This window comes from Quercus lobata, chromosome 9, assembly GCF_001633185.2.
Source record: "Quercus lobata isolate SW786 chromosome 9, ValleyOak3.0 Primary Assembly, whole genome shotgun sequence".
Taxonomy (NCBI): Eukaryota; Viridiplantae; Streptophyta; class Magnoliopsida; order Fagales; family Fagaceae; genus Quercus; species Quercus lobata.
Window position 1 is genome coordinate 4,978,516 of NC_044912.1, and position 15,707 is coordinate 4,994,222.

The 15,707-nt window shown below is 35.2% G+C and overlaps 1 protein-coding gene across 5 annotated transcripts; it reads right to left on the reverse strand.

Moving 5' to 3' along the window:
• Positions 1-1,974: 1,974 nt before the first annotated feature.
• LOC115959850 (O-fucosyltransferase 9) lies at positions 1,975-15,185 on the reverse strand. 5 transcript variants are annotated; one of them, XM_031078476.1, is made up of 10 exons: positions 14,409-15,184; positions 12,539-12,611; positions 11,768-11,835; positions 11,353-11,441; positions 9,723-9,920; positions 5,992-6,196; positions 5,728-5,895; positions 5,135-5,302; positions 4,824-5,014; positions 1,975-2,401 (listed from the first exon to the last, which is right to left on the reverse strand). In XM_031078476.1, the coding sequence occupies exons 1-10, from the start codon at positions 14,823-14,825 to the stop codon at positions 2,233-2,235; spliced, it is 1,746 nt and encodes a 581-aa protein (XP_030934336.1). In that variant the 5' UTR covers positions 14,826-15,184; the 3' UTR covers positions 1,975-2,232. The 5 variants fall into 5 exon arrangements, with proteins under 5 accessions (XP_030934336.1, XP_030934337.1, XP_030934335.1 ...); XM_031078477.1 differs by having other exon boundaries at positions 1,975-2,356; positions 11,768-11,844; XM_031078475.1 differs by having other exon boundaries at positions 11,768-11,844.
• Between the last annotated feature and the right edge of the window lie 522 nt (positions 15,186-15,707).

The window sequence follows — 15,707 nt, forward strand, 5'->3', positions numbered from 1 at the left end:
CTAATAGATGTGTTCAGGTATTAACAGCTTGCTCAACTATGATGTTTGCTACAGTAGACACAACACTTGTTCATAAATTATTTTCAGAACTATTGACGTAATCTATTGTGATTGAAGTATCATAACTTTTGCTTGGATCATTCACTGACATCGCTTTTACAAGTTTTATCTGCTCACAACAGATCATGTCATCAACTATAATGAAAAAAAGTTGTGTGCATGGCCTTACTGTTTCATATTTCAACAAATATCATAGAATGCAATGAACTAATCGGACTTTTCCAACAGAGGCAGTCTCTCAAATGTTAACAGTTAACCTTGACTGTGTGAAAAGCCATAATCACAACTCACAAGCCACTGTCACCACTAGGGGCAGCACTATATGCCTCAAGTACGCCACCACCACCACCACTAACCTTACCACTAACATTAGCATGGATCGTCAAAGTTGCACTAACTTTTTCACCCAACGCATGCCAATATTGGTAATACTTACTACCCCCAATAGTCAATGCCAACCAAACCCAGCAATGCTATCCTGGTTTTACCGTACAACAATTTTGCAAAATAGTCTTGTCAATGAGTCTCAGAAGTGCTTAAATTAAAATTGATTTGTCAACTTCTTATAATGAATCGTGCGAGCAACTTTTAGTTAAAGGAGTATTTGATTATTATTGTTTGCTACTTTCTAATGTAGTGAGATTCGTTCAATTCCTTCTTATCGAATGCAATCAAACATCCATTAACTTATTCCTTTCGTTCATTTCCATTAGTGTGAAAAAAATCAAAACAATAAATGAATGGTTGAAAAAAGTTCATTTTCCAAAAATTGGTCATATTTGGCCACCAACCAGGTTTCTTGTTAATTGCTCCAGGTACTTTTAGACAAAGTAGTGAACAGTAGAGTTTCCAAGTTAATGTCGTCCACATGTGTAGCAAAAATAGTCAAGTTGCTCAACCAAGTACGCAACACTCCATTCCTCTATTGAAAAGCAAGTTAGGAATGGAACTTTTCAAGGAAGGATTGGAAGGATTGTTATAGAAAATGTGGGAGGATTTTTGTTTTCTTTCTTTGTCTCTTGGTAGATTTTAGGTTTCTTCATCTAAAGAAAAGAAGCATACAGCACGCCTCTTAGCATTAAAACGTAAAAAAAACAATAACAGGTAGAGGCAAGAGTAACACTAGTGCTAGCCCCACCTCCATATGATAACAAATATGTCAAGCATGCATGGTGCACTTCTTAGTTGAAGTTGTAACTTACAATGCATGTCTAGGGAATTAACACAGTTGATACCAATGCACTCTACAATAAGAACATCTAATAGAACATTTAAGATTGAAATACACTTCTAGTTCTTAAAACTCAGGATTATTTTCATTTTGGTCCTTTCTATAACTCTATACATTTTGGTCCTTTCTATAACTCTATACATTTTGGTCCTTTCTATAACTCTATATCAAAATTTTAATTTTGACACTTTCAAAGCTCAGGATTATTTTCATTTTGGTCATTTCTCAAAATTTTATTCTTGACACTTCATGCTTGATTAATTCTATTTTTATATTGACCCATTACATTTTAAAATTTTCATTTTAAACCTTCATGTTTGATTTAGTTTTTTGGTTTAACCCTTCATGTTTCAAAATTTTTATTTTGACCCGTCATTTTAATCCTTTAATAAAATGAAATTGGACAGATAAGAGACCAATATGGAACGAATAAAACATGAAGGGCCAAAAATTTCCAAACGTAAAGGGTCAAAATGAAAACAATTCCTAACTTTACAAGTTAAAAGTATGCTTTAGTCAACAAGTTTAAAGCATATGCAAACAAAAAACAATCAAATAGTCGTTTTACGTAACTAAATTAGAAACCACAAATTATGTGATATTTTTTGATAAGTAGCGATTAAGCAATATTAATGGACAACAAATCTACAGGGGAAGATTGAAGCATGTCACCAAATCAAAACTAGTCACCAAAGCAAAGAATGCTACATATAATTTAATGCTAGATTACTTTAGTAAATCATTACAAGTTACAGCGTCATGTACAGTGAATTTTGAGTACAAAACTACCAATCTTACTGAGTCAACCTCAAAGAATCAAAACCTCAAAAACTCTCCTATCAACTTGAATGAAAGAATTATTTAAGAATTCAATTGAATAATACACTATAAAATACAGGTGTGGAAAATTTGTGACCCTACGTATTTGTACATTCAAAGTTTCAAGCATGTCTTGTTGTGTTACTGCTTTCACTTCTTGCTTCTGCTAGTTTACACATGCAATCTGGCATAGGAAAGGTGTAGAGTGACCCGCTAGGCTTCTTCAATTCAAATCCCTTATGATCACTGTGGCGAAGCATGTCTTGCATTAGTCGACTAAAGTCTTCCCATCTAGAGAAGTCAAATAAAAAAAAGTAATGAATCAAATGATAAAATTCTATGCTTATTATGGCAATTATTGAGAATAGAAGCGATAATGAAATTTTTTTTCTTTGGGGGGGGGGGGGGGGAGTGATATTTGAGGACCGATAACATTCATTAGAGCATTAGCATAAGGAAATGTTACTCTATCCTATTTTACCATTTTAAAAAGTTACTTTATCAATTATACCATACAATTTTACAACACACCCAACATCCCAAAATTCTATATTACCATACTACACATTAAAATAATATAAAGTAAAATAAAAATAATATAAAAATATTCTCACTACAACCACAACTCAGCAAGCCCGAATATCTACCGACGATTCGTACTCATTGTGATTAATTGATTCCGTCGGCAATTCGTTACTTTGTTTTTGCTCTTCTTTTTTTACAAGTCCAAAATCGGCGATTTTGATTTTCCCATTGTCGAACATGAGGATATTCTGAAGCTTCAAGTCACAGTGAACAAACCCTTTAATCAAATAGAAGAAGCCAACAAGATTTGTAACCCTCCACGACCAAATCCGTCTCACTCCCTCTCTTTGCTATCTTGGATTCTCTCTCTCGTCTCAGCCATGGCCAAATCCATGGTCTTGTTGGTTTCTGGGGGTGACAAAACCATCATCGATCTCTGTGACCCACGCCGATCTCCACCAAACCCATCACCAATCTCCAACCCAAACACTGGCGATCTTCCTTTAGGCACCGATCACAGCAAAAAAAAAAAAAAAAAAAAAAAAAAAAAAAAAAAACCACAGATCCCGCCGGATCAATCCTCTCTCTCATCTCAACCATGGCCGAACCCATGGTCTTGTTGGTTTCTGGGGGTGACAAAACCATCACCGATCTCCGTGACCCACGCCGATCTCCACCAAACCCATCACCAATCTCCGACCCAAACATTGGTGATCTTCCTTTAAGCACCGGTCACAGCAAAAAAAAAAAAAAAAAAAACCCACAGAACCTGCCGAATCGATTCTCTCTCTCGTCTTAGCCATGGCCGAACCCATGGTCTTGTTCGTTTCTGGGGGTGACAAAACCATCACCGATCTCCGTGACCCACGTCGATCTCCACCAAACCCATCACCAATCTCCAACCCAAACACTAGAGATCTCCGACCCAAAGACTAGCGATCTTCCTTTAAGCACCGGTCACAGCAAAAAAAAAAAAAACCACAGAACCCGCCGGATCGATTCTCTCTCTCGTCTCAGCCATGGCCGAACCCATGGTCTTGTTCGTTTCTGGGGGTGACAAAACCATCACCGATCTTCGTGACCCATGCCGATCTCCACCAAACCCATCACCAATCTTCGACCCAAACACTGGCGATCTTCCTTTAAGCACCGATCACAGCAAAAATAAATAAATAAATAAATAAATTAAAAAAAAAAACCACGGAACCAGAGAAGGAGAGAGCAGGTGGAGAAACAGAGAAGGAAGAGAGAGAAGAGAACTGAAATAATGAGATAGAGGAGAGAGAAATTTTGAGGGAAAAAAGTGAAATAAAATATTATTATTATTTTTAGAATATTGCTACAGTGCAATTCTAAAGTTAGAATTGCACTGTAGCAGTATTGCAAAAAAATTTGCAATAGTTGGGTTTAGCATTCCTTGATGCAGAGCACTTTGGGGCTTAAAATGCCAAATTCTTCTTACATTTGGCATTAGCATTCCCCAATGCTGATGCTCTTACAAAGTACATGCTTATTAAAAACATGGGAAACTAGAAATTATTATGCAAGGAGCCAAAAATCTTACGAGGTAGCACCAGAAGCCACTTCTGAAGTGAAGGTGCACATAGCCTGACATACAATATTTGCATGCTGGGATACTTCCAAATCAAGGATATTTCTCAGGACATTTATCTACATCTCATACTTTTTTGAACATAGCTAAGACCATTTTGGACACAACCTACATATTTCAAGCATAATTTTAAATGTTCTAAGTGCTTAGGAACCATCTGTTGTGGATCTATAGCATAGTGCTTTGTAGATAATGACAAGTTTCAAAACATGTAGTTCTTTAATTATTTTCATCGTCCAATGGGCCGTATAATCTAATTCAAACTGAACAGAAGAAAAATAAAATGTATAAATCATTCAAGCTCTTTTGTTCTTGGTACAAAAACAAGAAGCAAAGTGAGGGAGATTGATTTTACATCAACTGATTTGATTTTTAGAATTACGGTAACTATTGATGATCAATTCTGTTTAGCTGAATAAAAGTTTAGCATTGAGACTGGTGAGATAATACTGGATGTAGAGTATTAGCACATTTTTCTTCAGTACCATATTCGTTGATTGCATAGTTTGAGAAGTGCCACTTATAAAGTTCAGAAATTAAAACTGAAAAATGAAAGAGAGTTTAACTGCATTGTACCTGATATCAGGCCTATCAAATAATAATGCTAGTTTCCTCTTATCAGGTTTGATTGTCTTAGCATGTCCTCCATAAAAATAGCGCCTGTGACCCATCAAGAAGTGGGGGAAATTTCCACCCTGAGTTGTGACAAACACTTCACTGTGAAGACACACCGTATAATCAAGAGCAGCCAACCTAGATGAATGGCCCTACATCAGAAACTTAAGTATTAAAAAGACTGACTTATTCCTAGCTTTATCTTCTTTTCTACTAGATGATTGTCTGGTTCCTAGTTGTAAAAAGGGCATGCACCATGGCTTGTATGATACCTTAAATGGAGCAAGTTCTTCAGGAGTGGCTAAAGTATCTTTTGTCTCTAAACGTGGAAACATCTGTTTAAGCGGAGCCATGTACTTTTCCGCTTTATAGATTTTTCCAGCTGCAACATATACTGAGGTGTTATTATCGAAACCCATGCCCCTAAGCATCATTCCAACCTATAGTACCAAAAGGAAGTGAACAGATCAGCAGACATGAATCAGAATCCAAGGACATGAACTAGTCACAGTTGCAACAGTAATGCCTTAGTTTTTGAATCAAGCCGAGTTTACCATCAGGTTTAGATGTAAGAAACTGTGCTCAGATGCATTTCACAAGTAATAAATAATAATTGACAGGAGACCTGAAATATGCATGTTTATGTTTTTAAGAGGCCCACTCATATATTGTGAGGGATTAGAGCTTTTAATGGTAGAAATGGGAACTCTTAGATACTGTTAAAGACTCAAAGAACCCAGATGGCAGATATTTTCAGAGCTTTGAATCCTAAGATTTATATAAAGCTAAAAAGAGTATATTACAAGAAAAGGGGGGAAAATAGAGAAATTACCAAAAAGAAGAATAAGTTAATGCGTTTGTATACCTCCAATGGAGTTAAAGGGCATTTTCCATCTACCCGATTTGCACCGGGCCTTATTACTCTACCCCTTCTTCTGAATTTTCCTCTCCAACTTCTTTCACGTGCAATATCCATTTCATGTTTCTCTTCCTCCCCACCATCATACTCACAGCATGAAAATGCTACCATGTCCTTTGAAAGAGGAAAATTGGCACTTAGAAATGATCTAGGACATGGCTACTTTCATAAATCATACATGACAAAAGAATGCAGGGACAAGAATAACACCTCCTCAAATCGAAGATGCACTGAAACATATTTACCGCCACTCTGGGAGCTATTCTTAACCATCCGATCAACCATGTTCTCTGCAAGCCTTCTTATAGGTCCTGAAAACCTAAGTGCTTCATAATTGGCTAGGCATCTAAGCCATTGGACATTTGAAGGAACTTCCTGGGCCAACCTATTTGAGAAGGGTGCAATGCGTACAGCCCTGCACCAAGAAATGTGGAAAACATATAATTTGTCAAAGACATGTTACAAGCCCATCAATAGAAAAGAGATCAAAGGGTTGCATAGGTAACTGTAGGGAACCTGAAGGCAATTTAAATAATTGATTACAGTAGAAAAGTATCTACGTAATAATTTGTCCCCAAATATTGCATAAAACAAGCTTCTATATATGCGTGTCTTTGATAATTATAGCCCAATGCTAATGATAGATGGCAAAATTTAATCACATCCCTAAATAGAACAAGCAGAACATTTTTAGGAGTTTATCCACACATCATCATTTTTCAGTTGAAAATTTTTATTTTTTCCTTTCAAGTATTTAAAACACAATTTTTGTCATCTTCATCCTCAATTATGTGAAACAATCCACTTTACCAAAAGTTGGCAAATGTTCTTTGCATCATTGGACAAGAAGTCAATTATAATTTACAGAAATAACCGCAAATCAACCTAACAAAGCATTGTCTATATTTGTCCATTATGTGAAAGTAACAGACATAATACCATGAGATTATGCAACAACCAGTGTAAACAAAAAGGTATTAAGGTTTTTTTTTAAATTTATTTTTAAGGCTAATCTATATAAATATATAAAACCGAAGCCTTTGAAGCTCCCACAATTTTCCACGTCAGTACAATATTTAAAAAATTAAATAATAATTTTTTCAGCACAATATTTAAATAATAAAATTAAAAACTCTTTTCACTCCTTTAAAAACTCTATTCACTCAAAAACACCGGATACTTATCTTTAAAAATATATATATATATATATATATTAAAAAAAAAAAAACAACAACAACAAAACCTGGCCGTCCCTACCCTATTCCAGAATCAGGAAAAAGAAAAGAGCGAGAGAGAGAAGATGATGAAAACGTCAATGGCTTCCCTAAGGTCATTCTCCGCGAGGTTCGTGGTTGCTCCGCTGAGGTACGTTACGATCTTTGCTGTTTTCTCTGTAAATCTTTCACTCTAATTGTTTATTACTGTTAAATCTATCAATGTGTTATGAATTTTTCCCTGGAACTTCTTATCGGTGCTTAGAAAAACACATAACTATTCTTGTAGGTAATTGCAACGTTTTAAAATTTTCTGTAGGGAGGTTCTTTTTATAATTCAAAATTGAATTTAAAGTCGTCTGTATATATTTTAAAAGAAATTTCCCCTTCTGAATTGTCTAGGGTTCTTCTTTCACCCTTATTAAAAAATAGATGACTTTATTGTTTTTGTTTTTTTCCCTTGGATTTTTTTTTTAATTTTTTTAATTTATTTTTTCCATTCTATCCCTGCCGGAAACCGTGCTAATTGATGGGTATACTATTGTGGAATTGCATCGTGTTTTGGTTTAGGACTATCACCACAAGTCAAACTTAAAACCCACACACACGATGCAAAGTGCAAAGAGCAAAGGGCAGTGGACAATTGGGCCTGGATTTTTTAATTTGGAAATATTTCCTATTCTATTTTTTTCTTTCTAATTGAAGCTCCTTTGGAATCGCAGTTCTCTCTAAATGGTGACAAGTTGAATTTATTGCTTTGGAACTGGGTTTAGTAATTTAATTTGGATGCTTTGGTCACAATAGATGGGTTTATTGTTTAGACTTATTGACAATTTTTTTCAAAGTAAAAACAATTTTCTGTAACTAATCTTAATAAAATCCTGGGGATCAAATAAGTGTAGGATTGAATGTTGTGCTGATATTTGCTTTTCTTTTTTAATCTTATTTAGGTCTATTGTTCAGTTAAGGTTTGTCGGAACCACAAGCAAAGAGAGATAGGTCGTATCCCCGTAACCGGTAAAGTATTTGCTTTTTTTGTTTTGGTTTTATTGTGGTAGAACTCGAACAGTTTAGTGGGTTTTCAAACTCTAGCTTCTTCCTCTAGAGGTGGAAGATTCTTTCTCTAATTTTTGGTTATCTGTTTTCCCACATAACTTAGTTCCTAGGTCCATACTAGAGCTTTCTACCTCCAGTTCCCTAAACTTTTAAATTCTAAGTTTGGAAAGATTCTCCTCCTTGCTAATTTTTTCAGGTTATTTTTTCAAGTCTTCTGGTATTGAAATTTATAATATAATTAAGCCTTTTAATCTCATCTCTTGAAACTATGTACCAAGATATACTTTTTAGGCAATTATAAGCCATCATGAATTTATTTATCTTTTGAGACCGTATAAGCCATCATGAATATTATTTCTTTTCAACCATGCTTTGGTAATCCAAAGAAGTAAATAAGTTCATTATGCAAGACCTGTATAACATTTTTCCTTCAGGCAATGGTGTGGCTTTAAATTTTAAGATATTTCATACTCAATTCCATCTGCCTTGATACTATAAATAAATTACTACTTATCTAAAAATTGTAAATTGTTAGAAACTAATAAATTTAATCATTCAATCAAAATTCTTAATTGCTCTTTCGGAAATCCTATTGCAAGGAGGGGGGAGAATATTGTCCAAAGAATGATGGAAAACTAGCAGTTTATTCACGTGATTTCAAATCAATATCTAATCTAATACTATATATGTTAAAACAGAAGCTAAGAGAAAGTAAGGACCTACAATCAAGGATGTTGGGAAAGGTAGAGATAGAGTTATTTTCTATATTTTGCTCCCATGTCTTGCTGCTTGCTTTGTTGTATATGTTCTTCCCGTTGGTTGTGCAGGATGAATGGGAAAAGGAGCTACCTTTGTTGGGTTTCTTGGTTCAATAAGAAAAAGGAGGAAGCTTTATACGTTTTTGGTCGTGCTTTCCTTGGGTTTCTTTGAGAGGTTGGTTTGACTGTTGTGGAGAGTTGTTGGTGGTCTTTTTGGGTTAGGAAAGGATTCTGTTTATGGAGTTATAGAGGGCTGGAACAGTGGTACTTTTTGTATTTGTTATGTTACTTTTTTTCTTTTCTATCTCATTTGTCTATATTGAATTGTGCTTAAGAACAGCCAATGCTATTGCCCATTGTACCTAGATATATAAATTACTTTGTTATATACTACAGAATATGAGTAGCAAGATAGAGTTACAAAAAATTGCCCCCTTTTGTAAAATATGTTACTATCTAATTTTATAAAGAACATTTTTCTACCATTGAGTTGGCTTATCAAACTTGGAATATATGTAGTTTGTTTTAAATCTAACCTACATATGTAAAGGGTTTGTGATGTTTCCTTCCTTAGAGGTATAGAGTATGGGTATGTACACTTTACATGAAACTGTAATTTGTCTTTACACAAATTTTACTATTAATAGAAAATTTCCTACTACGATTGTTTAAATATGAGCTATGAAAACAAGTTTGAGTAAAAAGTGAAGAAGAGGATTAATTTTTTTTTAATAATTTGATAATTCAAGAAGAGGGTGTTTGAACCTAACAAATATAACAATAATGTTATATAGATTTTGTAGATATTCTTTGTGTTTTCCCGTGCATCGCACGGGTTAGCGACTAGTTTATAATAATTACCGTTGTGAATTTGTTCACATACTCAGAATTGAAAGAGACAAAAATCTCATACCCCATTTGCACCAGCTTCGGTAGGACCTTTTGAAGATAGTAGGTTGGACTTGACCAACCTTTTACTCTCAAATTCACAATCTTACTTATATTATTGTCAAACCGCTGAAGTATATCTTCTGGGATCTCTCTGACCACATTAACATGATTTTTGAGTGCATATATGAAGAAATCTTCATCAAAAATGTCCCCAAACTTGCTGCGATTCCAGCAAAAAAAAAGGATGAGAAAATCATATTATAGTCAATTCAATCAAGATTCAAGGCTCTTTTGAATGTAAAAACTAAAAAATAAAACTAACAAGAAAATGTTCGGCAAATAGATGTTTTGGAGTGTATGCCTTGTTTTTGCTATGGTCAAAATAACCTTTGTTAATCCGCAACAGTTTTTAAACTGTCAATTTCCAAAGTATAGATCCCACTACAGAAGCATGCCAATTTACTCAAACCCATTCACTGATTTAAAACAAATCAAGGTTCACTTATACCACATATCAAATTTAAAGTACATCTTAATGCAAAAATAGGTAGCTGCTTAATCTCTAATATGTGTCACATGTTCTATATATCATAGCCACGATTCACATGTTCTATATTACTTCATAAATTTTCCCTTTCTTTACCTTCATAACAAAATTAAACTCTAATCAACTTAAAACCCTTAGAACAACAAAATAAATCCTTCAACTCCAACCATGCATAATGTATCAACAAAGAAGCAACCCTAACTTAACAATTAATACTACACAATGCTACTTCCTCCCTTATATGAGCAAGGTGGCAGGTGAAGTCGTGGGTTTAAAACCCACCTAAAAAATTAATCATCCATGCCTCCTCAAACAAGGCATCACCCACGTGAACACAGTGGTTACTAACTACAAAGGTTAGACATTCAATTGAAATATATTTTCCACATATGGACACTCCTTCCACCTTGCTTGCCTTAATTAAAGACCTTGAAAGGATGTTGTTTAAGAAGGAGGAGCTCCCATTCTGCAAAAACATCTCATTGTCCACATCATGCTTGCTAAGTTAGGGGCTGGAAGACAGAAAACAGTGATAATGTTTTGAGAACTTAAGAACAGAACATGAGAATAATTTGTCCATTCCCTTCAAAACTGAATTTGTGAAAAAAAGTAGCAGATTTTCACCTTAGAAGCTTGCCTACAGATATTTGAAACTAATCTGCAAACCCATGGCCCTAGATCTAGTAGAATGGTGTAATATGATCTATGTAATCACGGGATGAAGTTGGCATATGGGGGTCTTGAGTTAATTTATGCCTACATTGTGAAGGTGACTCTGACAGATGAGAGCTTTTTTACCCTCATAACTGTGCAAAACTTAGAATAATAGGAAGGATGCGGTGGTCAACATGAAGATCCTCCAGTAAAGAAGGATTTTCCAGCAGTCAAAGCGGCTGGATCTGCCAGGTTGGCCAGAAAAATCAAGTTGAAGGAGCATTTGCCCAATAAAAACACTCTGGCCCCATCCTAATACCTAATCGCCTCCATGTATCTTAAGAACCACTAGGCAAAGCTATTTAATAAAAATTCAATAATAACAAAAGAACCACTAAATATGTGGATGAAGATGATGATCATTGAAACACCAACAATAGCTGCAACATACCTGGAATCTCGCCAAACACTATTTAAATGAAAAATTGGAATGACAAGAGTTGCATTCAGTAATCCAGCCACTGCAACTGCATCGCATATCTGTGTAGAAAGGATGGAAAAATTACCAAATAAATTTTAATGCGGAGCATAAGATATATTGACAAATTTATTACATTCATCCCATCATCATTCAATATCTGACTGATCAGAGATATATTTCAGCAAAATGCTCTAATGTCTTCCAACAAAATCTGAATCGGAACAGATTTAACATCAGCCAAAGACCAAAAGACATCAAGGTCACCAAATCATCATGTCTAACCCACAAAATTCATTTCCATCTATGATCTAAGGCAGTATTACCATATTCAACCAATCTTTCTAGGAAAACAAAGAGAAATAACATTTGAACAAACAAAACATACCGATAAGCGCTGTTGGTTCAACCCACCATTTGCTTCAATAATTAGGAAACCATTTGACTTTGGCAATTCTGAGAAACCTTAAAGCATAAAAGACAGCGCTCAGCTACTCATAATTCCTTGACACGCAAAATGTAATTCTAAATACAACAAAAATGAAATATTAGGAAACACAAATAGTAATATGATGAGGCATGTTATCCTCTGTTATTAGAATTTCCTATAAATATTTCACTCCTAAGTTAAGCGTAGGGCCAATTAAATCAAACATAGCATTACATGTTTTTTTTTTTTTAAATGGTATATGCATTATGCAGCATACTTCCAGTCATTCAACATATGCAAGATGCTGAACAGAAAATTTAGCGTAAGTAGCTTTGGCCAGGCACCATTTAACAAGACAAGGAGAGAAAATCACTTTAGATGGTTTGATCAGATGAAAGGAAGATCCACACATGTGCTATTGAGTAGCAGCAGTAAGAATGGATCTCATCATTAATGATGCATGAGAGGATATTGCCTTAGGAAGAACCGTATGCAAAGAAGGATCACTACACCCAACCCCAAATTTAGCAATTAGAGCCCATGAGCTCTAACCTGAATAGCACTTCTTCCGCCATAAGAATGGGGTGAAAAGTGCAGTAGTGGTTTAAGATCTCATGGGTGTATGCGTAACTAACAAAAAAAAAAAAAAAAACGATCATAGACTATAGCAGGCAATCCATAAAAACAAACAGTAGTCATATTAAGTAAAACTCTATAGAAAACCCAAACCTGTTGTTGAAATACTCTTGTCAACACAAGGCTTCCAACCTTGACGCCCAGTTGAATTCCATGCCGTCATCAACTGCATGATTTCCATTGCAGTATATTTTTAGTCATATAAGTACACATAGGGTGTAAATAACATTTTTAAAATAAGAAAAAGAAAATAAGGCATAACAATTGAAGATTAATTCCTGAAGCAGCACAAAATATTTATTAAAAAAAAAAAAAGAAAGAAATATCATTTAAACAATAAAAGAAAGAAAGAAGAGGTAAAAGTAAAAGATGCATGACCTATGGATATAACTAAACAACACGTCAACAAATGGAGCCAAAGCATGCCAAACACATTTCTGATAGGGTTCACCAATGAATTTATAGCACAAAATAATAATAATAATAACAAAATTTGGAGTAAAAAAGAAAACCATTAACACTGTAGTTATATGTTTTAGGAAAGACCTTATGTCATCACAAGAAGGTAAAGTACATTGTTGATAGGGTACAAATGAAAGGAACTAGATGTGGACGTCATTGTGGATTGCCTGAAAAATGTAAAATCTGGGATAGAACTTGAAACAGTTGGACATGAACAGAGTATTTCTTCAATGAAAAACAAATGTGCATGCTCGAAGGAACACTTCAATGAGGTAGGGTGTTATTAATCATTGAGTCTTTCACGTATCCTTTTTGGCCTCCGGCCTCCCTCTTAAATTTGTAAATTCTTTGGGTCTGTTTGAATACCGCTTATTGCTAAAAACTGAAAACTTATTGTTGAAAACACCGTAGCAAAATAATTTTTAAATGTGTGAATAGTGTTGTGGGACCCAATTTTAAAGCAAAACTTGCGGGTCCCATGAACAATGCACAGGACCCAAGAAAAAAAGGCCAAACGCAGACGTCACTCCTTTTCAGTGCAATCCAAACTCAGCTTTTGGCTCACAAGTAAAACTCCCTATTGACAACAATAGTAGGTCCTCATAAATCCATATAAACCCCTCAACTTGCCTTTTGAGTAGTAGCAACTCTTCCTTTAACCTGCTAGGCTCATTAATATTTGAATCTTCTCATCAACCAAAATGAACACGTGTGTGCTTACCGTTACCCAAACTTATCATGTGATATTTCTAGCCCACGATTTAACTCATCAAAACATGTCTAATAATCTTAATCTACGACAACAATGCAACTTAGCATAAAATCTTTATTCCAAATCGAGTGCAACATGGCTTCAAAGTCATTCATCAATCTGACAATTTTCGCATTCTAACAACCAATAAAACCTTACATCTACATACACTCCAACCATAAAAAAAAAGGTCCACGAACCCTTAATTTTCTTCTATAAGTTAGTTTTGACACGGAGGGAAGAGGGAAGAGAATATTCGAAAGTACATTGATGTCCATAAATTAAACCCTTTCTTAATGTATACCCTCCTTTCTAAAGCACTTATAGATACCATATGATTTGAACTGAGTTGGGTTGTCCAATTGATTGTTCTTTACCACTGACGAAGACACCAAATTAGATTCTTTTTAGTCTAGGCAGGATTCGAACACAACAACAAAAAGACTCTACCAGTGGAGCTAACTTGATCCCACTACTCCCTTCCAAAGCTTGTTGAACTACAACACTAATTTTTCAACCGTTCGCATCGAGTATTCATAAACCAAACCGTAAAAACACAACAATTACATTGGAACTAAAAATCATGACCGCCCTTAAAACACAATCAATCAAAGCCAATTATAACACATATTGCCAAACCCACAAAAATTCACACAAAGCATAGTAGGTAACATTAATAAAAACAACTAAAAATTCATTCTTTTTCCACAAATAAGCTTAATTTCAAAGAGAGCAGCCAAAAAAGGGTACCGCATTGACTCTACTCCCATTACTCTCAGCCTCCATTAACGGCCACAACTTCTCAAACACCTGAGGGCTCCGATAAACCGAACCGGGCGCCATTGCCGTCCGATGCTTGCTCCTGTGCACAACAACTCCAACCACACTGTGCTTCAAATTCACCACATCAAACCCCACCGACCCCATGTACAGCAGCATCAGCGAAATGTACAGCACCGGCGCGAAAAGCAGCACGCCTCGCCTCCGGAACACCGCCGACACGAACACGTACACCACTCTCTCCACCGCGCTCGTCTGCTTCGGGCTCCGGCCGCCGGAGCAGCCTCCGGAGAGCTTGTTACGGCCGTGCCGGAACCGCGGAGACGACGGCGGCGACGACGAGGAGGAAGTCCTCGCCGAAGAGCCGAGTCTACTGTAGCCGTGCATTTGGAAAAAAAGGCTAGGGTTTCGGAATTTAAAAATTGAGCTAAGCAAAATTCCGCATATTTAAAGTGAGAGTTTTTAAAGTTTAAAGTGTGATTATAATTTATAGATTGAAAACTTTAAAAATTGCTTTACAGTTGGAAAAGGTTTGAGCTTTAAATTTGATATTCTCGGGAAAAGGAAAAGGTTTTCCCTTGAAAAAGATTAAACAGAGAGTGAGTGAGTGAGAACTGAGAACTGAGTTTGGTGAAAACAGAGAGAGAAAGAGAGAGAGAGGTTGGTGAGGCAGAGTAACAGTGGAATAAAGAAGATCACGTGGTACGGTCTGTCGTTTTAGAGAGAGAGAGAGAGAGGAGGTCGGGTTGTGTCGTGTGTGATAGATTATATATATGACATGTGTAGTTTTGTTTTCTGGGTAATTTGCAGTGAAGTGGAGTAAAAATTTTACTCTGTTTTGAAGGTAAGTGTTTTATACTTTATAGTGGCGTGGAAGTTTTTCTCTACTTTTCAGGCTAGTGTTTAGGTGAGAATAAGTTTTTAATGGATGAGGAAGTATTTTCAAAAAGGGAAAGTTAATGGATGAGAAAGAATATGTTTTTTGTTTTTATTTTGAGAATTTACAATTTTTTATAGTAAATGAAAAAAAAAACAATTAATTTTTTGATAAATTTTTATATTTTCTAAAAAAATACCAACTAATCAGACCTATATTTGTGGTGGTGTCAAAAATTTTGTAATAATATATTTTGTCTTTATTATTATATTAATAATTATCATAATTATAAATTTTCTTTTTTTTTTTAACAGGAAGAATAAAACATGTTATGTTGAACCCTAAACCCTCAAGTACATTGTGCATGGCATGAGTTATTAACTAATAAATGA